We start from the raw sequence: 26,444 nt of genomic DNA on the forward strand, positions 1-26,444 counted from the left end.
ACCAACTAACTAACCACTGGCTAAAGGCAAATTTCCGCACATCTATCCTACATCTGTCTTTCCTCAATTTGAATTTATGCCCTCTCACGTGATTATTCTGAGCAAGGGGAAGAATCTGATTGGCATTGAGCATGCTCAAACCATTCAAGGCTTTATACACCTCTATGAGATCACCTCGCCAGTACATAGTCTCCAGACACTGTAATTTGCAAAACTTAAGCCTTTTCTCATAAGAGCAACCCTTTATTCCATTCACTAATCTTGTTGCCCTTCTCTGTACTCGTTCCAGGAGCTCTACATCCTTCTTGAAATGAGGCCTCCAGACCTGTATACAGTACTCCAGGTGTGGCCTGACCATTGCCTTATACAAGGGAATAATCACCTCCTTATCCCTGCTAGAAATATTCCTGTATATCATTGACAAGACACCATGAGCTACTCCTGCAGCCTGTCTTCACTGCTCAGAGAACTTTATATCTGCCTCCACCAAAATTATCCCCAGGTTCTTTTCATTTTCTACCACTGTCAGTGTAGTACCACAGAGTTGATACATTGCTCTGGGGTTACTGTTTCCAATATGTAGTACTTTACATTTGTCAATGTTAAACTTCATTTGCCACCTCTCAGCCCATCTGCTCAACTTTCCAGATCCTGTTGCAGCAGCATAGCATCAGTAGTGTCCTCAACAACCCAGCCAACCTTTGTATCATCTGAAAACGTGGACATTAAGCTTGATATACCATCATCAATGTCATTTATAAATACAGAAAACAACAATGGACCCAACACTGAACCCTGAGGAACTCCACTAATAACATTAGTCAACGATGGGCAGTGTCCATTGATTACTACTCTCTGTCTTCTACCCCTTAACCATCCCTTTATCAATAGCAGCAATTTGCCTCCAATGCCAGACTGCTCTAATTTGTGCAGCAGTCTTCCATGTGCAACAGTATCAAAAGCCTTTCTAAGATCCAAATATACAATATCAAAGTTATTCCCTGCATCCAGTTCTTTTTTGACTGCATCACAGTATCCAATCAAATTGGTCATGGAAGACTTTCCCTTAACAAAATCATCTAGCTCACTGCCAGAGTTTACTTCACCTCTGGCATTCCCCTTGCTGAATAACCCCTCATGTGTGAATGTTGATGCAAAATACTCATTTAGTTTGTTAGCCACCTGAGCAGGATCCTCAACTGTTGAACCATCAATATCCAGTGGACCAATCTGATTCATCCATTTCCTTCTAGAGTTTACATAGGTAAAGAATTCTTTGTTGTTTTTCTTTGCATCCTTTGCCATGGATTTCTCATAATCTGCCTTTGCCTGCCTAATTAAAGATTCTATTCTATTCTATTCTATTCTATTCTATTCTAATCTCCTTTGTGACTTGGTTACAGACCACCTTATAACTGTCATAGGCTTCCACGTCACCCATTAATTTATATGTATCCCATGCATTTTTTTTCTCTGCCCTATGTCTCATTAGTTCATCTGACATCTATTTAGGCCTAAACCTTGAATAATATTTCTTAGTTGGTATGTAAAGCCTAGTAGCTTCCAAGATAAATTCTTTGAATGCTTCCCATTTTGAATTTGCTGTTGGTAACATCATCAGTTGGTGCCACTGTATAGAATTTAAATACTGTCTCAGACCATCATAGTCTCCTTTACAAAAGCAAAAACCCTTCCCTTTACCCCTGATGGTAATTATTCTTTGAATAAATCCCACTTCAGCACACTGTGATCACTGCCATCTTGTGGTTCCTTTATCTGCAGATTCTTAATGCATGAAGAATCAATACTGATAATCAGATCAAGAGTATTCCTCCCTCTAGTTGCCTTCCGAACATGCTGATGTAGAAAACAATCATCCAATAAATCCACAAAAGCCTTGCTAGTGTGTGAGTGACCAACCCACAAATTCCAGTCAATATCTGGGAAATTAAAATCCCCCATTATAAGACTCTCTGATTTACTGGCCCCCACTCTATTTCCCTATTATACTCATCAGTTTCTTATTATACTCATCAGAGTCATTAGGCCTATAGCACACTCCTACTCTCAATTTTGATCTCCCAATGCTTATGTCACACCAAACTGACTTGACACTGCACTGTCCAGCAATGTCGACTGGCTTCACTACCTTGGATTTTATGTGTTTCTTAACTAATAGCATAACCCTTCCTCCCTTCCTGTCCTGCCTATCCTTTCTGTACACGTTGTACTCCCCCAATTCCAGTTCTGCATTCCTTATATCTGTGACCACGTCTCTGATATCTCCCAACAATATCTGCCTTTGATGTTTTGAGCAATACCTCAAATTCATCAAGTTTATTTATCAAACTCCTAGAATGGGTGTACATTCAAGTATACATGCACCTGTTCCTATTCTTAGCTACCCGATGTGTTTACTTGTACCACAGTGACTCCCAGCAGTCTCTGAAATATCCTGCATCTTGTTTTCCAGGCTGCTGCTCATTCCAATAGAAGCAGTGCAAGAATCACTTTCACCTCTGCCAGTGGCTACTGTTAATCTATTAGTCCTTGTATCCCCCCAATATTGATATAAAAAGTATTCTTAGAGAGAGAGAGAGAGAGAGAGAGAGAGAGAGAGAGAGCGAGCGAGCGAGAGCAGAAGCCTTCAGTTTTGCTAGTTGCTCTAGACCAAACAGCAATGTGGTGACTTGATTATAGTATTTAAGGCCTTTAATAAATTAAATAAAGGGGATATTTTTGCATGTAGCACTTAAATAGGTGGCAGCAATGATGGTCAAGGTATCATCAGTTGCATGATTTTGATTTTCCCAATCTTGAATCATCCAAAATGCTTCCACAGCCTTCTTGAAAACATTTTGCCATTCTAGACACTTTACTTTGATCTTTTTTTTTATGTAAACATCAAACACGAGCGGTATTAGAACCTATAGTACTTGGTACCGTGCTTGGGTTGGAGGTTGAGAAGACGAAAGAAGATATTTGTTGACATTGGACTTGAACTTCTGTAGAATGTAATTTTTAGGAAATATGTAAGAAGGAAGGTTGTTCCAGAAAACGGCAGTTGAATGAATAAACGAGGAAGATGAAAAGTTGGTTCTGTGAGTTTGAAGTTGGACAGTAAATGGATGTTGGCTGGTGGCAGCACGTGTTCGGACTGTTTTGAAAGAGAGAGCGGGAATTATATAAGCCAATTCACAAGAACAGTGCCCATGGAAGTATCTGTAGAAGAGGCATGCAGTAGAAACAGTACGTCTATGAGACAGCGAGTGGAGAGACTCTGTCAGAGATGAATCATTAATTAACCTAACTGCCCTCTTCTGAATGGAATCAAGAAGCCTGAGAGAGGTTTTGGGGGCACCACTCCAGATGTGGGAACAATATTCCATGGCAGGGCGGATTTGCGATTTATACAGAGTGAGCAGCTGTTTGGAAGAAAAGTAACACCGAGAGCGAAAGAGAAAACCAAGTTTTTTAGATGCAGAGGAAGCAGTATTTGTAATGTGCTTGTGCCAAGAGAGATTAGAAGTCAGGGTAATCCCCAAAAGAGATATATCATTTTGCATAGAAAATCGGAGTGTTACCAAAGATAAGCATAGGAGCAGGAGAATCCTTTTTGTGAGTTTTAGAAGGGTTGAAATCAACTAAGTTGTCTTTGCCCCACTGGAGAATTACCTGAAGATCGGCATTTAAGGAATTGGTAGCATATTTTCGAGAAGTTGAAGCTGATTGAACAGGGCAAGGTTTCTCAAAATGGAAAGTGGAATGCAATGCGCTATCATCGGGAAAACTATGGATAGGATTTCCAGTCAATGGAAGAAGGTTATTAATATACAAGAGGAAAAGAGTGGGGGAAAGAACTGAACCTTGGGGGACACCGGCATTAGTGGAGAAGTTAAAAGACAGAGAGCCACCTACCATCACCCTCAGTGAGCGATCAGAGAGGAAACTGGATAACCAGTTACTAAAAACAGTTAGCAAACCATAAGATGGAAGCTTGATTAGAAGACCTTTGTGCCAAACACGATCGAAAGCCTTTGAGATGTCAAGAGCAACTACTTGTGTTTCACCGAATCTTTCATTTGAATTAGTCCATAAATGGGTAACATAAGCCAGAACATCACCAGTGGATCGACACTGACGGAATCCATACTGGCGATCGTTGATCAGAAGGAAGGTTTCTAGGTAGTTTAAGACTTGGCGGCTAATTGATTTCTCCATTACTTTAGAAAGAGTAGAAGTAATTGCAATGGGACGATAATTGGATGGATGGGATTTGTCACCCTTTTTAGGAACTGGCTGAATATGAGCAAATTTCCAAGGAGAAGGAAAAACACCTTTGGAATACAAAAGAAAAAAGGCGGCAAAGAATAGGAGTAAGTTCAGGAGCACAGGTTTTTAAAACAAGTGGAGAAATACCATTGGGACCTAGAGCTTTGTTAGTATCAAGATTCATCAAAATCCTTCTGACATCCTTTTGGCGGAAGACCACAGGAGGCATTGAATGGAGCGTGTTGGGAATGGTGGGAGGTGTTTTACCAAGATCATTAATACATGAGTTGGAAGAAAAATGGGATGCTATCAGGTCAGCTTTATCCTTGGCTTTGTGACAATAGAACCATCTGGTTTGGACAGAGGTGGGAGCAGAGATGGGCAAAAGTTGCGGCCAATAGCTTTGGCAAGGGACCAGAATGCTCGGCTACCATTAGGACAAGAAGAAAGTTTTCTACTCTTAACCTGTTCAAACTCTAGTTTGGACTGACTAATAACTGGTTTACAATTGTTGCGAGCTTTGGTGTAGACAGAAAATGAAACTGAAGAATTGGAAACAGGCCAATTACCGTATCCAGCATTCTTCTCTTGAACAGCCTTAGCACATGTATGGGAAAACCAAGGTTTAGATAAAGGAAATGATTTTAAAGTGGAATGTGGGGTAAAGGATTCCATTCCTGCAAGAATAATTTCACTGACACGATCTGAGCAAACGTTGACATCAGAAGTTATGAAACAGTAATCCAACCAAGGAAAAGAAGAAAAGAAATATCGCAGGTCATCCCATTTTGCATTCTTGTAATGCCAAACAACACGAGGTAGTAGTAGTAGTAGTAGCAGTGGCATTTGATGCAAGAAAGCAAGTGTATGAGCTTATGCAGCATCAGCCAAAAAAAAAAAAAAAACCATTCCCTCCAAATGCCTGTCCAGTTCCTCCTTAAATTTATTCAACCTATCAACTTCCACAACAACAGATGGAAGTTTGTTCCAGCAATTAACCACCCGCTGGCTAAAGTCAAATTTCCGCACATCTAATCTACATCTGTCTTTTCTTAATTTGAATTTATGTCCCCTTAGGTTCGTAATCTGAACAAGTGGAAGGATCCCATCAGAATTCAGCGTGCTCAACCCATTCAAGACTTTATATACCTCAATCAGATCACGACGCAGGTGCCTAGTCTCCAGCCACTGCAATTTTCAGAACTTAAGCCTCTCTTGGTAAGAGGATCCCTTCATTCCCCTCACCAATCTTGTTGCTCTTCTCTGTACACACTCAAGTAAATCTACATCCTTCCTAAAATGAGGCCTTCAGACCTGTACGCAGTACTCAAGGTGTGGCCTGACCATTGCCTTATACAGAGGGATAATCACCTCCTTCTCCCTGCTAGCAAAATTCCTATATATCATTGACAAAACCCCATGACCTGCCCTGGCAGCCTGTCTGCATTGCTCAGAAAACTTGATATCTGACTGCACAATTACTCCCAGGTCTTTTTCATTTTTTACCACCTAAAGTGTAGTACCACACAGTTGGTACGTTTCTCTGGGGTTACTTCTACCCATATGCAGTACTTTGCATTTGTCAAGGTTAAACTTCAGTTGCCACTTCTTAGCCCATCTGCCCAAATTATCTAGATCCTGTTGCAGTAGCACACTGCCATTACTGTCATTAACAACCCTGCCAACCTTTGTATCATCTGCAAACTTCAACATTAAACCTGATATACCTTCATCAATATCATTGATAAATATACAAAACAACAGTGGACCTAACACCGAACCCTGTGGGTTTCCACTAATAACATTAGTCCATGAAGAGCAGCACCCTTTGATTACCACCCTCTGTCTTCTCCCATTTAACCATCCTTTTATCCATTGTAGCAACTTACCCTTAATACCATTCTGCTCCAATTTGTGCAACAGTCTTCCATGCACAACATTGTCAGAAGCTTTCCTGAAATCCAAATATATGATATCAAAATTATTTTTTGCATCCAGTTCCTTTGTAACCACATCATAATATCCTATCAAATTTGTCAGACAAGACTTTCCCTTAACAAACCCATGCTGTGTCTGAATTATTGCTGCAGTCTTGTCTAGATGATCCTGCAATGCATCTTTAACCAGCGACTCCATTATTTTACCCGGAACAGAAGTTAAACTAACTGGTCTGTAATTACTCGTGTCACCCTTCGATCCCCCTTTGTGAATTGGGGATACATTTGCTCATCTCCAGTCCATGGGAACCTCCCTTGAGTCCAAGAACGCTCTCATAATTATGGCTAAGGGTTTGCTTAGTTGCTTTGCCGCTTCCTTTAATATAACTGAATAGATCCCATCCACCCCAGGTGCTTTTTTTATGTTTAACTTCAACAATTTCTCCTCCACTTTGCTTTCAATTATTACAAAATCATTAAGTATCCTGCTACAATTTGATAACCTTCTGCCATTTTCAAACCTTAATAATTCCTCATGTGTGAATGTGTAGGTGCAAAATACTGATTCAGTTTGTTTGCTATCTGAGCAGGTTCATCAACAGTCGAACCATCAATGTCAAGTGGACCAATCAGATTCATCCCCTTCCTTTTAGAGTTTATATAAGTAAAGAAAGCCTTGCTGTTTTTCTTAGCATCTTTTGCCAAGGATTTCTCGTAATCTGCCTTCGCCTGCCTAACCTCCTTTGTCACCTGATTAAAGACTAGCTTATATCTGCCATGGGCTTCTGAGTCGCTTGATAATTTATATGCATCCCATGCATTTTTCTTCCCTTTTACGAGTCTCATTAGTTCATTAGATAACCATTTAGGCCTAAACCTTGAACAATATTTCTTAATAGGTATGAAACTTTTAGTAGCTTCCACGATTATTTCCTTGAATGCTTCCCACTTAGAATTTACTGTTGGTAACATCGTCAGTTTATCCCACTGTACAGAATTTAAAAACTGTCGGAGACCACTGTACTCACCTTTATGGAAGCAAAAACTCTTTCCTTTACCCCTGCTGGTAATTAAATCTTTAAGTAAATCCCACATCAGTACACTGTGATCACTGCCACCTAGTGGTTCCTTTATCTGCAAATTCTTAATACACGAATGTTCACTGCTGATAACCAGATCAAGAGTATTACTTTCTCTGGTTGCCTCTTGAACATGCTGCTGCAGAAACCAATCATCCAATAAATCCACAAAAGTCTGACTAGTGTGTGAGTGACCAACCCACAAGTTCCAATCAATATCTGGGAAGTTAAAATCCCCCATTATAAGACATTCTGATTTACTAGCCCACTCTATTTCTCTGTACAATTGTTCATTGTACTCATTTGAGTCATTATGCCTATAACACACTCCTACTCTTATTTTTGCTTTCGCAGTGCTTATGTCACACCAAACTGACTCAACAGTGTACTGTTCATCTATATCAACTGGATGCACTTCTTTTGATTTTATGTTTTTCTTAATTAACAGCATAACACCTCCTCTCTTTCTATCCTGTCTATCCTTTCTGTACACATTTTACTCCCCAAATTCCAGTTCAGCATTCCTTATATCTGTGTGACACCACGTCTCTTATATCCCAACAATATCCGCCTTTGATGTCTTGACCAACACTTCAAATTCATCAAATTTATTTACTATACTTCTAGCATTGGTATACATGCAGCATACATGCTCCTACTCCTATTCTTAGTTACCCTAACACATCCCATATACCCACCTATTTCAGGATGACTGCCATCCGTCCCTGAAACCCCCAACACCCCACGCTCCAGGTCACTACTTATTCTAATAGAAGCTGTGCAAGAATCACCTTCACCTCTGCCTATGGCTACTGTTAAACTATTAGTCCTTGTATCTTGTATCCCCCCAAGCTAGCAGTTTTCCGACCCAACACTGCCTCGATAGCATCAGCAAATATTCTTGCACCCTTTCTATTTAAGTGTATCCCATCCCTATAGAAGCAGTCTTTCCAGGTACAAGTACCGTCCAGGCTGAAAAAAATTCTACCCCTTGAGCCTTGCACATTCTTTCCAGGGCCGAATTGATCAACAAAGCTGTCATCATATACTCCCTTCTATCATGTCTGGGCAGAATTGCAGACACTTTCAAATTCAACCCTAATTCTCGGCCTTTGTTCAGCAGTGACCTGTCCTTGGTAAGTAATTCTGCCGGTCTCCTACTGCTAATATCATTAGTGCCAACGTGTACAACTATATCACCTTTTGTGCCCGTAAAAGATGATATCCGCTCTACAATGTCATCAACCTTTGCCCCTGGCAGACATACCCTGGTCCTGTTCCACCTATCCTTTTTACAAAGCATGTTTCCCTGACAATAGAGTCTCCAACAACTACTAGTTCCTGAGGGACCAGCGCATTCTGCCTTGGGGGTTACCGCTGTGTTGCGTGATGACCAAGTGCAAGCTCTGCGTTGATGTGGGCAGCTGAGAGCCTGATGGGCCCCTCAATTTAGATCTTTCGACGGCATCCACCCTGTCCTTCAAACTCTCATATAGGCCCATAACAACGCTGAGTTGTCGCCTGATTTTCTTACACTCCTTACATCGCGCACACACAAAGACATCCCCCATGGCAATGTCATGTTCCGTTCCAGAGAGCTTGGCAAACATTTCACAAGTTGTACATTTTTTTAGGCTGTGATGCATTGGAGAATCGCCCCCCCTCAGTTCTCCCCCGAGTCACAGCACTCCTGCCACTTTGAGCCTGTTTCTTTGCTGCTCTAGTTTGGGGCATGATACTTTAAATTAATAAAATCAATAAATTAAATTAATTAAATGTCAATACTATGCTATCTAATAGAAACAGTGAAGCATAATACTCTATAAATTATGCGTTAGAGCTACCTAACTACCTCAATTAAAAAGTTGAATTCCCTACCACTATATACAAAAACAATGGCTGCAAGATTCGAATGAAATAATGGTTATTAAGTATTATGTATATTTACAAAAACTGTTTATCTAAATTAAAATAAAAATAACCAGCGTAACTTTAAGTACAAGACTACGTATTAAGTACAATATAAAATAACAATTATGTAAATAAAAAGGCAAACACTTATCGTTTTTTTCGGAGCCTGCAACTGACAGCTGTAATGTTTAAAGAGAGTCAGCGCCCTCTCTTTAAGGAGGTTGGGAATAGCCATGAGATAAAGGCTCCATTGGAGAAGAGACAATCACCAAGTTGTGATCTGAAGTGCCTAAAGGACCTCTCACTTCGACCATGTACTTAGAAGGGTTGTTTGTGAGAAAAAGATCAAGCGCATTGGCTGTATCATTAGGATTGTCCGGTATTCTTGTAGGTAAATGAACAATCTGTGCTAGGTCATTAGTAATTGCAAAAGCCCTCAGCATCTCGACCAGCTGGGTCGATGTGACTAGAAAACGGAAGCCAGCTGGAGTTGTGAACATTAAAATCACCAAGAAAAATTAACTCACTGTTAGGAAAGTTGGACTGGAGAAAGTCAAGTTGCAAAGAGAGGAAGTCAAAGAGCTCCAAGTGATTAGTGGAGTTGGGAGAATGGTAGAGACAACAAATGAATTTTACACAATGAGGTAGAGAGATTTTAAGCCAGAGAAGATCAAAGAGAGGAGATTCAAAATTGACAAGTCTCTGACAGGGAATATCATAATGGATATATGCACAAGTACCACCTTAAGGCAAAAGGAATCATACAGCGAATAATTTTGGCATCTGAGTATTTAAATCAACTGATAACTGAGATTCTGTCAGAAAAAGTACATGGGGTTTGGCAGACCGCAAGTGTAAATGGACATCGTTAAGATTAGAATTGAGACCAGGTATATTTGTGAAATGAATTAGGAAGTGCTTGGGAGGTTTAGATCTTTTCGCAGATAAGCTCGCAGATCTATTGATTTGTCACCAACTATTGAATGATTTCAATAGTTGGTGATGAATTATTCAACCAGTCATGAATTTCAGTTGTTTTCTGTCGCATAATATTTCAGTTTTGATGATCTTTGATATTCACACATTACTTGACCTGATGATCTTGGATGCATCCGTTTTAAAGCCCTATAGCACAAAAATGGGTTATGATGGAAACATAAAACTGGTACCTTGTTCTGCAGAAAGAATGAAATTACAACTGATACCAGCTCCCCAAGTGGGAGACAACTGCTGAGTCAGCTGCGAGCTGTGCAGGAGAAGTGAATATTCTTTAGGAACTGTCTTCACAATTGATAGAATAGATACAATTTCTTAAAAATCAACAGAAAAAGAGTTGTCAGTTGTGTGCTGATGTATCTATCAACGAAGTGAGTGTTACTGTGCTATAGAAATGGCTGTACAAATGGCCGCCTGGACACACGACTTGAAAAGAAGAAACATGAACTATCTTAAAATATAGATCATTTTGGCAGCTATAGATATATTTTGGCAAGCTATAGATCATTATAGCTTGTATCTATTTTTTGATGATTAATTGATAAACATTTTTCTTAGTCATGGTTGGTTGATTTTTGTTTTTTTATGGTTCAAAAATGACTAGGGTTATAATGCACCAAGTCACATTGGGTAGGAACGCTAACTATTCACAGGGACAGATTTAAACAGAAGTATATTACAGAAAATCACACTTCTATGAAATAGGCAGACAAAAATTTTAAAATCATATTTTTATGAAGTATGGAAGGAATTGACTTTTAGAGTAATATAATATTATTTTTCTTTCTTAGTTATTCATTTATGTTTTTTTTTTAATATTAGTGGGAATCTTTTAATTCTATTGTATATGCCATAAAAAGCACTGAAAAAAAAACTGCTTTCTGCTTTTCCATGATTTTCCGTGCTTTTAGTGCTAATAATTTAAGCAGTCATGTTTCTATAAAATTACTTAATATATGTAATATAAATAAAAAATGAACTAAAGAATTTAATTTTTAAATTTTGAAACATTTTCCCACTTATATATTCTGATTTTAATATTTTGAAATTGGTTTTTAAGAAAGCTAATTTCTGATATCAAAAATGTATTTTTAATTTTTCTTTTAAAGTTGAGCACGGAAGCAGTAAAACAAGGGGCAAAAGAAAGTCAAGTATTAATACGTATTTTAGTACATGGATATAATGGTGATCAGGTACATTTTTTTTTAATCTATATATTATATTTTTGGTTACTAACATACAAATGTCATTCAGATGAAACAAAACCAATTCAAAATTCGTTTTATGCAAAAGCCAATGATAATCTTGTGTCAATTACTGATTGAAGTCCCTTGGCAATGCTGAACACCTTTAAGACACTATCTGGTGGCATTATTTGGGAACAGTCAATTTTCAAGGTGGTCGCACCCTTGCAGTCATGCACCTGGATAGAGATACAGCCTATACTTATTTTTGAATGCAGAAGGAATAAAACCTGCTGAAATTTATTGCAGAATGTTTGTTCAGTTTGTTGAAGCATGCATGAGTCATTAAGAAATCTACAAGTGGGTGAATAAGTTTAAACATAGTATTAAAATGTTGAGGATTTTCCTTGACCACAGCAAGCACATCATGTCATGACACAAGATGTCATAGTGGCAGTGAGGAAACCATTGTATTAGTAGTGAAGAGATGACTCATATGAGGAAACCATTGCATTAGTAGTGAAGAAATTGCCAGGTGTGCAAGATCTCTAATCTTGAGGAGTTCAATGGAATTCTTTAGCATTTAGCATCCAGCTGCACAGTCTGGTTACAGCTCTTCACCTACTAGCCACCAAATAGGCATCTATCCTTTGGCACCAGAACTGAAGGAATAACAACTTAATGTGTGTTTGTTCCGTCTCCTTTATATGAGTATAAAGGAGATGCCTTCTTAGAATACATAGTGATTGAAAATGAATCATGAGTGCACTGTTACACACCAGCAAGGCCATTCACACTCACTTGACTGGAGAAAGTTTATATCCAAGCTAAGCCATCAGTTGGTAAAGTGTTACTCACTGAATTCTGGGATCATAAAGCAGTGATTCTGAAACATTATCTGGAGAAACTGTAATGAATTACAAATACTGTTCTATGTTTCTGAACCATTTAAATCCAGCAGTTTGAAAGAAAATGTGGTTTGCTGTCCTCAGGTGTGTGCCTGCAGCATAATAGTTCCCATTCTTCAGTGAATCAGATATAGGAGATGAAGTGTGAGTTATTATCCTATCCTCCATATTCAGAGAAGTGTTTATTTGAATGACTCATACAAACTTGATTTAAATTAGACTTTCATTTAAAGATTTTGTTGTTGTGAAAAACTTAAATTTTTTGAAATGTATATTGTAATGTTCAAGAAAGATCTTCAACTAACTTAAAAAAACTAGTTATATTTTTGAAGATATAATTAGTTTTTCTAAGTTAATTCATTCTGTAGTGTACCCAAGAACCAATACTTAATTATAACATAGCAAGAGAGACTGACAATAGATAATAAAAAACTAAATATAATAGACTGTACATAAAAGAAAAATATGTGGGAAATGCAACACAAGAATACTGTGGAAATATTATTGCAATTGAGATGAGCTTTTATAAAATAAAAATGTGATAATTTGAAAATGAGTAGTGAGTGATGCACCATAATGATGTGTAGTCATTTCAAAATCAAGGGACATTACTGAAAAAGATTAAAATATATACTCAGAAAATTTAAAAATAAATTACTAAAAAATTTATTTAAATGATATTAATGTAAAAAAAAGAAACATTATCAAATCACATTCAAATTCTAAGTACATTTATTGGAATGGTTACAAGAGAACTAGATAACCATCACAATACAGGTGCTACTTAACAAGGCAACATTTTGTAATTCAAAAAAGTAATGTCACCAGGTCTGAAGAGATGAAGAAAATAAGAAAGGTAGAGTTACAATTAGCAATAATAAAAATTGCAGTTTACAAAAATGGAACTAAAGCAGATAAATAACCTAATATTACACTAATGAGGTAAAACATTATGACTGCTCATCTAATAGCATGTTTGGCCACCTTTCACCATGATAACTACTTGTACCCAGTGTGACATAGGCTCCACAAGGCTGCAGGTGTTCTTGGGTACTCTGAACATTGTGGAGTTTGGCAATGACATGAGGCATTGGCATGGACTGGTGAATGCTGCATTCCACTGCATCATACAAATATTCAATGAATTTGATGATTGGAGAATTTGGTGGCTGGTGGAGCATACAAAACACTTGGACATAATCTTCAAACCATTCTGCACAATGTGAATCCAGTGCTATCTGGATACACAGCCACCATGTAGGGCAAAACTTGGTCTGAAACAATGCTGAGGATCAATGTAGATGTGTTCAGTGGGAATGGGAGACCTAGTGATGTCCATGAAAACATCCCCCAAATCATGATACCATTGCCACTGGCCAGTTTTCATCCAGCTGCACAGTCTGGTTAAGCTCTTCACCTGCTAGCCACCAAATATGCATCTATCCTTTGGCATGATGAAGCTGGAATATTAATTCAACAGATCAGGTGACTCTTTTTCAGTCATCCAATGTCAAGGAATGGTGCTCCCAGGCCGATGCATGTGGAGATGTCGATGACAGGTGGTCAACATGGACACATAAACAGGTTGCCTACTCTATAGGCCTATCTTCAAGAGTATCTACTGGATGGGACACTCAAAAACATTTCTCTCTGAACTCTGGTTGTAGTCTAACATTAATTGAGAGATTGTGAGCTGTCTGTTGTTCCAGGCATCATGTGCAAACTGCTGTTCATCTCAACTGTCAACCAGTAGTGCTCTCCCTCTCGTGGCACATTGAATGGTTGTGTGTCCCTCTTTGGACCATTCCAGCCACACCTTCACTGTGGCAGCCCTCAAACGGCTAACAGTGCCTCTGGTTGCTGAGATACTGGCCCCACCTTCCTAGCTCTGCAATTCCCATTCAAATGCCATCAGGTCCCCTTCCCCCAATGTGTGAGCTTTGTACAGCGAAGCATATGTAGTAACAGGCACTACCAGTGCCGTCACTGCACATGCTTCGCTGGTTGATGACACCATTTTAGGTGCTGTGGGATGTGTCCACTTATGGAGACAGGGGTGGTCATAATGTGTTAGCTAATGAGTGCATGTCAATGTAGAATAAAATAGTGCACAGTAAGTTAAAGCAAAGTTGCTTTACAAAAGTGTGGTAATTACAAAGATATATTATAAAAATTTTTGTATTACCAAATGACTTGCAAGAGTTTGACCAAATACAGAAATACAAATCGAACTTCCCTATAACAAATTCGATAAATCCACCGAAAAAATTCGTTATAGAGAATTTCGTTATACAGAGAATATCTTTTTTATTAAAAATTGTTATTTAATTAGAAAATGAAAATGAATCTACATTTATTTTTAATGTATTTTATTTCAAAAACACTTATTTAAATTACCTTTACACAATTTTTGCCAGTAAGTATCACAAATTAAAAAAATCTGTAATTTTCGTTTGCACAGTATAATTAAAAAATGTCTGATTCTCAAATAAAACCTCACATTTGTTCAGAACATTTTCACAAAACTGTAGACTCATACAAACCGTTTTAAAAGTGTTAATCATTTCTTCGCAAGTTGGCTTTTTTACGGGTTGTTCTGATGCATCTTCAGCGTCATCATTAATTTCTTCATGATCATGGTCGCGTCTAACACTGTTCAGCAGTATTTCATCTTCATTTGGATGTTCTGTTGTAGTCAGATCTAGGTGCCTCCGTAGCCAGGTGGGAAGGAGCAGCAGTGCGTAGCACACGCTTCTTGATTAGACCGGGGTTCGAGCCCGTCACCACCAAATATGGAGGATGCGGAAAGGACAGGGAATGCCACCACATATCCCGGAGCAATATAGCCTTAGTTGCTAATGCTCCTAAAAACCAAATAACAAACAAACAAACATAGTCAGATCTTGATCTACATAAACATAACTATCTAGTGTTATTTCATTTTCGATGTTTCCGGACAATTCTAATAATGTCCAAAAGTTTTTCAGTTGTGAAAGGGGCAATTCATCTTGTTCGTCCAGTTGTTGTTCGACTTCTGTATTCAATGCAAATCCCGCTTTCGAAAAACAATTTTGAATAGTGTATTCAGTGACATTGTTTGTCCAAACTTTTGCCAGTTCAGAGATGCAATCTCTAAGGTTAATTGTAACCTCCAAGTTTTTATTTTCTGATAACGCATTGACAATCTTCATTATTATTCTCTTTCGATAATGAAATTTAAAATTTTTAATAATGCCTTGGTCCATTGGCTGGAGTTTTGATGTTACGTTTGGTGGTAAAAACAACAACTTCACACTTTTAAGTTTGGCAGAAATACTGGCAGGATGTGCCGGACAGTTGACAGTTACCAGATGATTTTCCTTTTTTCTTTTGTTATACACCTATCTAGTTTTAATATCCAGTCTTCAAAGATATCACTTGTCATCCATGCTTTTTTATTAAAGGTGTAGTCAACTTCCAAAGATTTTGTGCCTCTGAAACATCTTGGGTTTTTTGATTTTCCGATGACTAAAAGTCTTAATTTTTCACTTCCTGTCATATTTGCCCCAACTAGCACAGTGATTCTTTCTTTGCTTTGTTTTCCGCCAAAACATTTATCATCCTTAAAAGCAAATGTTCTGTTTGGTAAACATTTAAAGAATAAACCCATTTCATCAGCATTAAAAACATCCTTAGGTTCATATTCTTCCAAAATCTTCTTTAAGGTATTGTTCCTCCAACTGTTGCAATCTTCTTCGCTTACATTAACACTTTCTCCACAAATAACCTTTTCCACAATTCTGTGGCACTTCTTAAATTTATCTAGCCACCCAGTGCTCGCATTAAATTCTGTATGTCCAAGGGACTGTGCAAATTTCAGAGCTTATTGCTTAATTATTGGACCCGATATTGGTATATTCTTTTCACGTATCATTTTCACCCATTTTAGAACAGCTTTATCAACATCTTCGTATATATACACAACTTAATTCGCTTCTTGTCTGCTCCTCCTTTAATTGCATTTAAAATTGATTCTCAATTTTTTAAAAGCGTAGATAAGCTGCTTGCAGGTATGCCATATTTCTCCGCAACATCTTTTTTCTTAAAACCCTGCTCGATATCATGAAGAATCTTTACTTTATCATTAATACTTAAACACTTTCTCTTCGACATTGTTTCTGCAATTGTAAAAATTACTCGACTGCCGCTCTTGCCGATACACATACTGCAAACTTCGTGCGCTGGCCATATAGTGAATTGTTAGTACCGCCTACTCAATGACGTTCACTTGCCAATTCAACGGCGCCTCTGTAGCCAGGTGGGAAGGAGCAGCAGTGCGTAACACACGCTTCTTGATTAGACCGGGGTTCGAACCCGTCACCACCAAATACGGAGGATGCGGAAAGGTCAGGGAATGACCACCGCATATTCCCGGAGCAATATGGCCTTAGTTGCTAATGCTCCTAAAAACCAAATAACAAACAAACAAACAATAACAGCCAATTCAACAGTATCACGTGACCTTTCCTATCAATCACTTTGAAGAAATATACGACTTTGTGAATTTCTTTTATTCTGCTTTCATTCATATATACACGAAAGAAAATTTATGGTTAATTTATGCTATGTTACTTTTCAGAAAAAAAAAAAAAAATATATATATATAAGAGTATATAGCCTATGTGATTGATGATAAATTGTTCTAAAAGAACGAAACTACAAAAAAAAAAAAAAAAAATCATGAAAACCATCTACTGGAAGTCCAGTTAGATGAGAAAGGATGTATCATATAATGATTGACAGGAAGGTCACACGGTACGGTTGAGGTGAGAAGCGAATGTCACTCAGTAGGCGTTACTAAAATCTGACTATGGTAGCATTCTATGTATTGCTGCCACAGCACAATAAAGGTTTACCGCAGCGAATTTAGTTTTCCCCTGAGCCAACATCAATTTACAAATCTACCCTATTTATTTCAAAGTTTATGACCACTTTTAAGAAACCCATTTGGTTTTATAACCTTAACAAAAATGAAACAAAGACCATCCTATGGGCGTCAATGGCCACAAATATTCACTAAAAGGATGATTAATTCCAGATGCTAATGCACAATTCGGAGGGAAGGGGTCCATATATTTGAGTGGCTGTTTAGCAGTAAATGCTTGAAAATCTTCAAAAATGCTTTTACTAATTTTTTTAAAAATTCTTTATTGAGAGACTAACATTTCGCTATATGGGGTTAATTTTACATGTAATTTCGTTTCAAGGTGCAATTTGCGTTTTGCAAAAAAATTCATAATATAGAGAAATTCGTTAAATAGAAGTTCGTAATAGAGAAGTTCCACTGTATAATGCAAGTAGTATATGCAATAATATCTTGTGTAGGGGATGGCACTGGCAGTTCTCTCCCAAACCAAATATTTTCAATTACTGTTTGCTTTTCTGCTCTTGGCTAAGGTATAATTTTAGTTTAAATTTAAATTAAAAATACCACACTAATTTAAGAGAAATGTAAGCACAATGATTATGCTACTCTGTTATCATGTTATATGACAATATTGTGTGCTATACTATAAAATTATATTATGTAAAATGTGTTTTAAAATTATAAAGTCATGTTTGTATTGTTATAAATTTATAATTTATAGACTTAAAAAATTATAATATTAATTATGCTCCTATAGAATTACATAAAAAATTTACATAGTGTTTATATCGTTCTTATATTGATGCAACAAACACAGTGGCAGCAAATGGCTCTCCTACATTGACTCTCACTTTTGAATAATTTCCAATGCCAAGTAAGAAACAACTTCACTTACTTTATCAGGTAAAGTAGGTGAAATTGTTTTAAACTCTGATAAGTAATAGTCTACTTACAAGTGTTTGAAAATTACTCCCACACAGTAGCTAGTGCATGTATATTCCTAAGGTAATAATATTTAGCATAGTTTGGGAGTACTGCCACATGGACAAAGACAAAGATAATGCCATTCAAGAATCAGGAAAGATTATGATAAGAAGATTTATGGAAGTTCAATACCAGTTAGACTTGGCAAACTGGACCTAAGTGCTATTTTATGGAGTTAATATTATCGTTATTATTAGAATGGCCAAATTATGGAAGCTATGTTTTTAATTGTTATCTGCTAACAACAACAACAAACAACTCTTCTCCTTTCCTCTCATGATCTACTTAGAACTATTACATATCCATCCAGTTTCTCCTTTAACTTTCCCAAGCTTTCAGCCTTGGTGAGAGCTTGGGAAAGTTCAAGGAGGAATTCGGGTAGTTTATTTCAGTAATCAACCATTCATGGACTAATGGTAAACTTCCTGAGATTCATTCTATTTGCACTCCCCTCATTTATATCCCCTGTCTTTCATACTAGTGAGGATATGCTGTCCCTCATTCATTTACTCATCTTCTTTAGGGCCTTATATACACCAATGATTGAAAATTTCAGCAGAGAAAGACCCATTTCACTGAACTATGTGGTGGGAGCTAAAGAATTTGGTATTTATGTGCCTATAAAAAAGCCACTTCTTTTTATAAAATGTTGAAAGATTTGGCTGGAGTGGTGCTGACAATGCCAAGACTGGACTGTAGAACAGTGGAAAAAGATTGTGTGGTCTGACAAGGCTTGATTTACATTTTTTAAAGTGTGATGTGAACTTCATAAAGCCCTGTATCCAGACTTTTGTATCCATTACTCAAGTAGCTGGAGCTGGTATCATGATATGGGGTATGTTCTTTTGGTAAAGCTGGATCTGTTCATAGTATTAGATGGTCATGTTACCTCCAGTGACTGCTTTTTTGTTGTATTGGACTAGCTCATCCTGCAGTGCTTCATTTTATCCAGATTGCAGTAATTCTTTCAAGATGACAATACAACTATCTGCATGCAAAAACTGTACCTGAATGGTTTGAGGAACATTCCCAAGGTTCCAATGTCTATCCTGGTTGCCTAATTCTCCAGATCTGAATCCAATTGAGAATGTCTGGAATATCTTGAAAAAAGGCAGTTTGGTTTCACAGTTCTCCGTCAAACAAACACAATATAACAGCTTAAATATCTTGATTGGAGAATGGTCAAATCTGGAGTTAGACTCCCTCAGACACTTAGCATTAGCATTAGTAGAGGCATATGATGCAAGAAAGCAAGCTTATTCAGCATCAGCCAAAAAAAAAAAAAAAAACCCTCTCCCATTTCACCCCTCCGTTCGTTCGAAATACCTGTCCAGTTGAGCTTTAAATTTGTTTAGGCTATCAACCTCAACAACAAGTGATGGAAGTCGGTTCCACCAACCAACCACCTGCCGGCCAAAGGCAAATTTCCGCACATCCATCCGACATCCGTCCTTCCTCAATTTGAATTTATGCCCTCTGAGGTGATTATTCTGAGAAAGATGAAGAATCCCATTGGCATTGAGCATGCTCAAACCATTCAAAGCCTTATACACCTCTATCAGATCACCTCGCCGGTGCCTAGTCTCCAGACTCTAATTTGCAAAACTTAAGCCTTTCTTCGTAAGAGCAACCCTTTGTTCCATTTACTAATCTTGTTGCCCTTCTCTGTACCCGTTCCAGCAGCTCTACATCCTTCTTGAAATGAGGCCTCCAGACCTGTATACAGTACTCAAGATGTGGCCTAACCATTGCCTTATACAAGGGAATAATCACCTCCTTATCCCTGCTAGAAAAATTCCTGTATATCATTGACAAGACACCATGAGCTACTCTTGCAGCTCGTCTGCACTGCTCAGAGAACTTCATATCTGCCTGCACAATTACCCCCAGGTCCTTTTCATTCTCCACCACTGTCAGTGTAGTACCGCAGAGTTGATACATTGCTCTGGGGTTACTGTTACCCATATGTAGTACTTTACATTTGTCAATGTTAAACTTCATTTGCCACCTCTCAGCCCATCTGTTCAACCTTTCCAGATCCTGTTGCAGCAGCATAGCATCAGTAGTGTCCTTAACGACCCTGCCAACCTTTGTATCATCTGCAAACTTAGACATTAAACTTGATATCCCATCATCAATATCATTCATAAACACTGAAAACAACAATGGACCCAACACTGAACCTTGAGGAACTCCACTAATAACATTAGTCCACGTTGAGCAGTGTCCATTGATTACCACTCTCTGTCTTCTGCCACTCAACCATCCCCTTATCCATAGCAGCAATTTGCCTCCAATGCCACACTGCTCCAATTTGTGCAGCAGTCTTCCATGTGCAACAGTATCAAAAGCCTTTCTAAGATCCAAATATATAATATCAAAGTTATTCCCTGCATCCAGTTCTTTTGTGACTACATCATAGTATCCAATCAAATTGGTCAGGCAAGACCTGCCCTTAACAAAACCATGCTGCGTCTGAGCTATAACTGAATTCTTGTCTAGATGATCCTGCAGTGCTTCTTTAACCAGTGCCTCCATTAATTTACCTGGAACAGAAGTTAAACTAACAGGTCTATAATTACTTGTGTCAGCCTTTGATCCTCCTTTGTGAATTGGGGTTACATTTGCACATCTCCAGTCTATGGGTACCTCCCCTGAGTCCAAAGAAGCTCTCATAATTATGGCTAGGGGTTTGCATACTTCCTTTGCTGCCTCCTTTAATATAACTAGATAGATTCCATCCACCCCAGGTGCCTTTTTTATGTTTATCCTCAACAATCTCTCCTCCACTTTCCTCTCAGTTATTACAAAATCATCCAGCTCACTGCCAATGTTTACTTTACCTACATCATTCTCCTTCCTGAATAACTCCTCATGCGTGAATGTAGATGCAAAATACTCGTTTAGATTGTTAGCCACCTGAGCAGGATCCTCAACTGTTGAACCATCAATATCCAGTGGACCAATCTGATTCATCCCTTTCCTTCTCGAGTTCAAGTATGTAAAGAACTCCTTTCTGTTTTTCTTTGCATCCTTTGCCAAGGATTTTTCGTAGTCTGCCTTCGCCTGCCTAATCTCCTTTGTGACTTGGTTACAGACCAACTTATATCTATCATAGGCTTCCATGTCACCCATTAATTTGTATGTATCCCATGCATTTTTCTTCTCTGCCATATGTCTCATTAGTTCATCTGACAACCATTTAGGCCTAAACCTTGAACAATATTTCTTAGTTGGTATGTAAAGCCTGGTAGCCACCAAGATTAGTTCCTTGAATGCTTCCCATTTTGAGTTTGCTGTTGGTAACATCATCAGTTGGTCCCACTGTATAGAATTTAAATACTGTCTCAGACCATCATAGTCGCCTTTACGAAAACAAAAACCCTTCCCTTTACCTCTGATGGTAGTTACCTCCTTGAGTAAATCCCACTTCAACACACTGTGATCACTGCCACCTAGTGGTTCATTTATCTGCAGGTTCTTAATGCATGAAGAATCACTACTGATAATCAGATCAAGAGTATTGCTCCCTCTTGTTGCCTCACGAACATGCTGATGTAGAAAACAATCATCCAATAAATCCACAAAAGCCTTGCTAGTGTGCGAGTGACCAACCCACAAATTCCAGTCAATATCTGGGAAATTAAAATCCCCCATTATAAGACTCACTTAGTGGAATCCATGGCATGATGTGTACAGGCTGCAATTTGGGCAAAAGGTGGTCCTACTGAATATTGAATAAGGTTTCTAATTTTTAGGCCAGTGAGTGTATTATCCTCAATGAAGGGGGAGTAGAAGTTTTTCCACTACTCACTTGTTTTGAGAGGTCTGCATTCAAATCCTATTGAAAACTGGAGAAATTTCTGAAGGCCTCTTCATTCATCAAAGGAAGTAAGTTTAACCCACCACCCACATATGTTTATATGAAAACATGCAAATCAGCCCATTAACACACACTTGAATGAACATAATACACTAGTACAGGGGTAGTGAACTTTTTTAAGGGTGCATGCCAAAATTTTCTAAATCTTTTAAAAAACTACCCTTGAGTTCCCAGAACACAAAATTGGCTAAATCTTTTAAAAAACTACCCTCACATTCAGAACACAAAATGCATGATGCTTATTATCCTTCTTAATCATGCCAAATATTTCACTCCAAGATTCTTGAACTTCTCTGCTACTCCTCTCTTCATTTGAACGTTTTGTTTCTTTGCCAGTTGAGGTGACGTTCTGAACAATCTGTAAAGGGAAAATAGCAATTAAAATATTTATAAGAATTTAGGGGATTTAATGAAGAACTAGCAATACCCATTGTGAAAATTTCACAATTAGTAGCTGAGTTTTTCTCTAGTTATCCTAAAGAAATGTAGTCCATGTTTTGTCGTGAGCAGGTAAGCCAGTATGCGTTGAATAGCAAATAGCTGTATTCAGCTGTACCCATTGCAAAAATTTCACCATTGGTAGCACAGTTTTTATTGCCTGATATTTTCCGAAAAATTTTTGGACAATTCATTGTCATCTCCATAAAATACTACTGAAAAATGGCTGAATATTAAAAAGTACACTAAAAACTCACCTTTTACTTTAAAAACTTGGGCAAACTTTCATGTTTAGCATTACGTTTCTTTAATTTTCTTGCAAATGCTTCTACTGTATAGTACCTCTTCATTATCCAGCAAATATGTAGTGCTGCCAATTGTGAATATTTTGCAATTGATAGCAGAGTTTTTGTCTAGTTATCCTAAATAAATGTGCGTGTTTTGTCGTAAGCAAGTAAGTCAGTATGCTTCGAATCCTGTACCTGATTCTGGTATCTGAGGAAAAAACTTATAAATTTTCTTTGATTTCACCATTTCAGACCGATCCTGAATACATTTGCAGAAACACAAAAAGGCATGTATTTTCTTCGCCGCAAGGTATGTTCAACACAACACGTCTCCCTGACTGTGACATAAATTATTATTATTACTCACCTTAAAAAACAAATAAAGTCGAAGTTGATGACTATTGAACGTTTTAAACGTATTACACATAATGAATGGCAATGAATGTTTGAGCTCGCGTGTGCAATGTGAGCTATTTGTTTATCAGTTAATGTTAAACAAATAGTGCAATGGAATACTAATGATTACTTCTTTCTTTTAAGGTAGACAGTTTCGCAATTCGTAGCAGAGTTTTATTATTATTATTATTTTTTTTTTTTTGGAACAAAGGATGCAATTGTGTGAATGTGCAAATTGTTAATAATTTAAATAGTTAAACAGAAAAGTGCAAATTGTTAATAAAAAAAAATATCTTATCAACATAGAAAAATGCAATTGAGCAGCAGCCTGGAAAGCAAGGCAATGGGGATTTCCAGGACAGCTGGCAGTCATAGTGGAACAATTAAATACATGGGCTGTGTTAGGGTAGCTAAGAGTAGAAATAGGTGCATGTATATTTGCATGTACACCAATGCTAGGAGTATAGTTAATAAACTCGATGAGCTTGAAGTGCTAGTCAAGACATCAAACAGATATTGTTGGGATATCAGAGACATAGTGTCATGCAGACATAAGCAGTGCAGAACTGGAATTTGGAGAGTACAATGTGTACAGAAAGGACAGACAGGACAGAAAAGGAGGAGGGGGTTATGATGTTAGTTAAGAAACACATGAAATCTAAGGAGGTGCATCCAATTGATGTTGGTGGACAATGCAATGCTGAGTCTGTTTGGTGCGACATAAGCACTGGGAAAGGAAAAATAACAGTAGGTGTGTGTTATAGGTCAAATGAATCTGATGAATATTATGATCAATTGTGCAGAGAAATAGTGGACCAGTAAATCACAGTGTCTTATAATGGGGGATTTTAATTTCCCAGAGATTGACTGGAATTTGTGAGTTGGTCACTCACACACTATCAAAGGCTTTTATGGATTTATTGGATGATTGTTTTCTACATCAGCAGCATGTTAGAGAGGAAACTAGAGGGAGTAATACTCTTGATCTGATTATCAGTAGTGATTCTTCACGCATCAGGAATCTGCAGATAAAGGAACCACTAGGTGACAGTGATCACAGTGTGCTGAAGTGGGATTTACTCAAAGAGGTAACTACCATCAAGGGTAAAGGAAAGGGTTTTTGCTTTCGTAAAGGTGACTACGGTGGTCTGAGACAGTATTTAAATTCTATTCAGTGGGACCAACTGATGATGCTACCAACAGCAAATTCAAAATGGGAAGCATTCAAAGAATTAATCTGGGAAGCTACTAGGCTTTTCATACCAACAAAGAAATATTGTTCAAGATTTAGGCCTAAACGGATGTCAGATGAACTAATTAGACATGTGACAGAGAAGAAAAATGCATGGGATACATATAAATTAACATATAACACAAAAGCCTATGATAGATATAAACTGATCTGTAACCAAGTTACAAAGGAGGTTAGGCAGGCGAAGGATTACGAGAAATCTTTGGCAAAGGATGCAAAGAAAAACAGCAAAGAATTCTTTACTTATGTAAACTCTAGAAGGAAGGGGATGAATCAGATTGGTCCACTTGATATCAATGGTTCAACTGTTGATGATCCTGCTCAGGTAGCTAACAAACTAAATGAATATTTTGCCTCAACATTTACACATGAGGAGTTATTCAGGGAGGGGAATGCCAGAGGTGTATTCAACTCTGGCAGTAAGCTAGATAATCTTGTAATAACTGAGAGTAAAGTGGAGTCTAAATTGTTGAAGATAAACATAAGAAAGGCACCTGGGGTGGATGGAATCTATCCAGTTATATTAAAGGAGGTGGCAAAGGAAGTAAGCAAACCCTTAGCCATAATTATGAGAACTTCCCTGCTCAGGGGAGGTACCCATGGACTGGAGATGTGCAAATGTGACCCCAATCCACAAAGGAGGATCAAAGAAAGACCCAGGTAATTACAGACCTGTTAGTGTAACTTCTGTTTCAGGGAAATTAATGGATAAAGAAGCATTGTAGGATCATCTAGACAAGACTTCAGTTATAGCTCGGACAGCACAGGTTTGTTAAGGGGAAGTCTTGTCTGACTAATTTGATTGGATACTATGTTATAGTCAGAAAGGAACTGGATGCAAAAAATAACTTTGATATCATATATTTGGATTTTAGAAAGGCCTTTGATACTGTTGCACATGGAACTTCTGCACAAATTGGAGAAGTGTGGCATTGGTGTGGTAATCTTAAATTGCTGCTAGGGATAAAGGGATTGGAGTAGACAGAGAGTGGTAATCAATGGACATTGCTCTTCGTGGACTAATATTATTAGTTGAGTCCCTCAGGGTTCAGTGTTGGGTCCATTGTTGTTTTCTGTATTTAAAGATGATATTGATGATGGTATATCAGGCTTAATGTCCAAGTTTACAGACGATATGAAGGTTGACAGGGTTGTTAATCACACTAATGACAGTACACTTCTGCAACAGGATCTAGAAAAGTTGAGCAGATGGGCTGAGAGGTGGCAAATGAAGTTTAATGTTGACAAATGTAAAGTACTACATATGTGAAGCAGTAATCCTAGAGTAACGTATCAACTCTGTTGTACCACACTGACAGTGGTAGAGAATGAAAAGGACCTGGGGGTAATTGTGCAGGCAGATATGAAGTTTTCTGAACAGTGCAGACAGTCTGCAAGAGTAGCTCATGGTGTCTTGTCAATTATATACAGGAAATTTTCTAGCAGGATAAGGAGGTGATTATCTCCTTGTATAAGGCAATGGTCAGGCCACTCCTTGAGTGGCCTGACCATTGCCTTATACTGTATACAGGTCTGGAGGCCTGATTTTAAGAAGGATGTAGAGCTGTTGGAACGAGTACAGAGAAGGGCAACAAGGTTAGTGAACAGAACAAAGGGTTGCTCCTTTGAAGAAAGGCTTAAGTTTTGCAAATTACAGTGTCTGGAGACTAGGCACCTGCAAAGTGATCTGATAGAAGTGTATAAAGCCTTGAATGGTTTGAGCATGCTCAATGCTGATGGGATTCTTCCTCTTGCTCAGAATAATCGCCTGAGAGGGCATAAATTCAAATTGAGGAAAGACGGTTGTAGAATAGATGTGCAGAAGTTTGCCTTTAGCCAGCGGGTGGTTGATTGCTGGAACAAACTTCCATTTGTCATTGTAGAAGTTGATAGCTTAAATAGATTCAAGGCAGAACTTGACAAACATTTGAAGCGAGGGGATGTGTGAAATAAATGTTTTTTTTTTGGCTGATGCTATTCAAGTTCGCTTTCTTGCATCATGTGCCCTTGC

At 38.0% G+C, this 26,444-nt stretch overlaps 1 protein-coding gene across 1 annotated transcript in view; it reads left to right on the top strand.

Annotated features, from left to right (window-relative positions):
• The window catches only part of LOC150087474 (uncharacterized), a 223,247-nt gene that overhangs the window by 127,950 nt on the left and 68,853 nt on the right, over positions 1-26,444 (top strand). The window contains exon 11 of the mRNA XM_090372498.1: positions 11,305-11,388. Within this exon, the coding sequence (XP_090228624.1) occupies positions 11,305-11,388 (84 nt within the window). The remainder of the gene's footprint in view (positions 1-11,304; positions 11,389-26,444) is intronic.

The sequence above is a fragment of the Mastigoproctus giganteus genome, chromosome 4 (assembly GCF_048544385.1).
Source record: "Mastigoproctus giganteus isolate SK-2022 chromosome 4, ASM4854438v1, whole genome shotgun sequence".
Taxonomy (NCBI): domain Eukaryota; kingdom Metazoa; phylum Arthropoda; class Arachnida; order Uropygi; family Thelyphonidae; genus Mastigoproctus; species Mastigoproctus giganteus.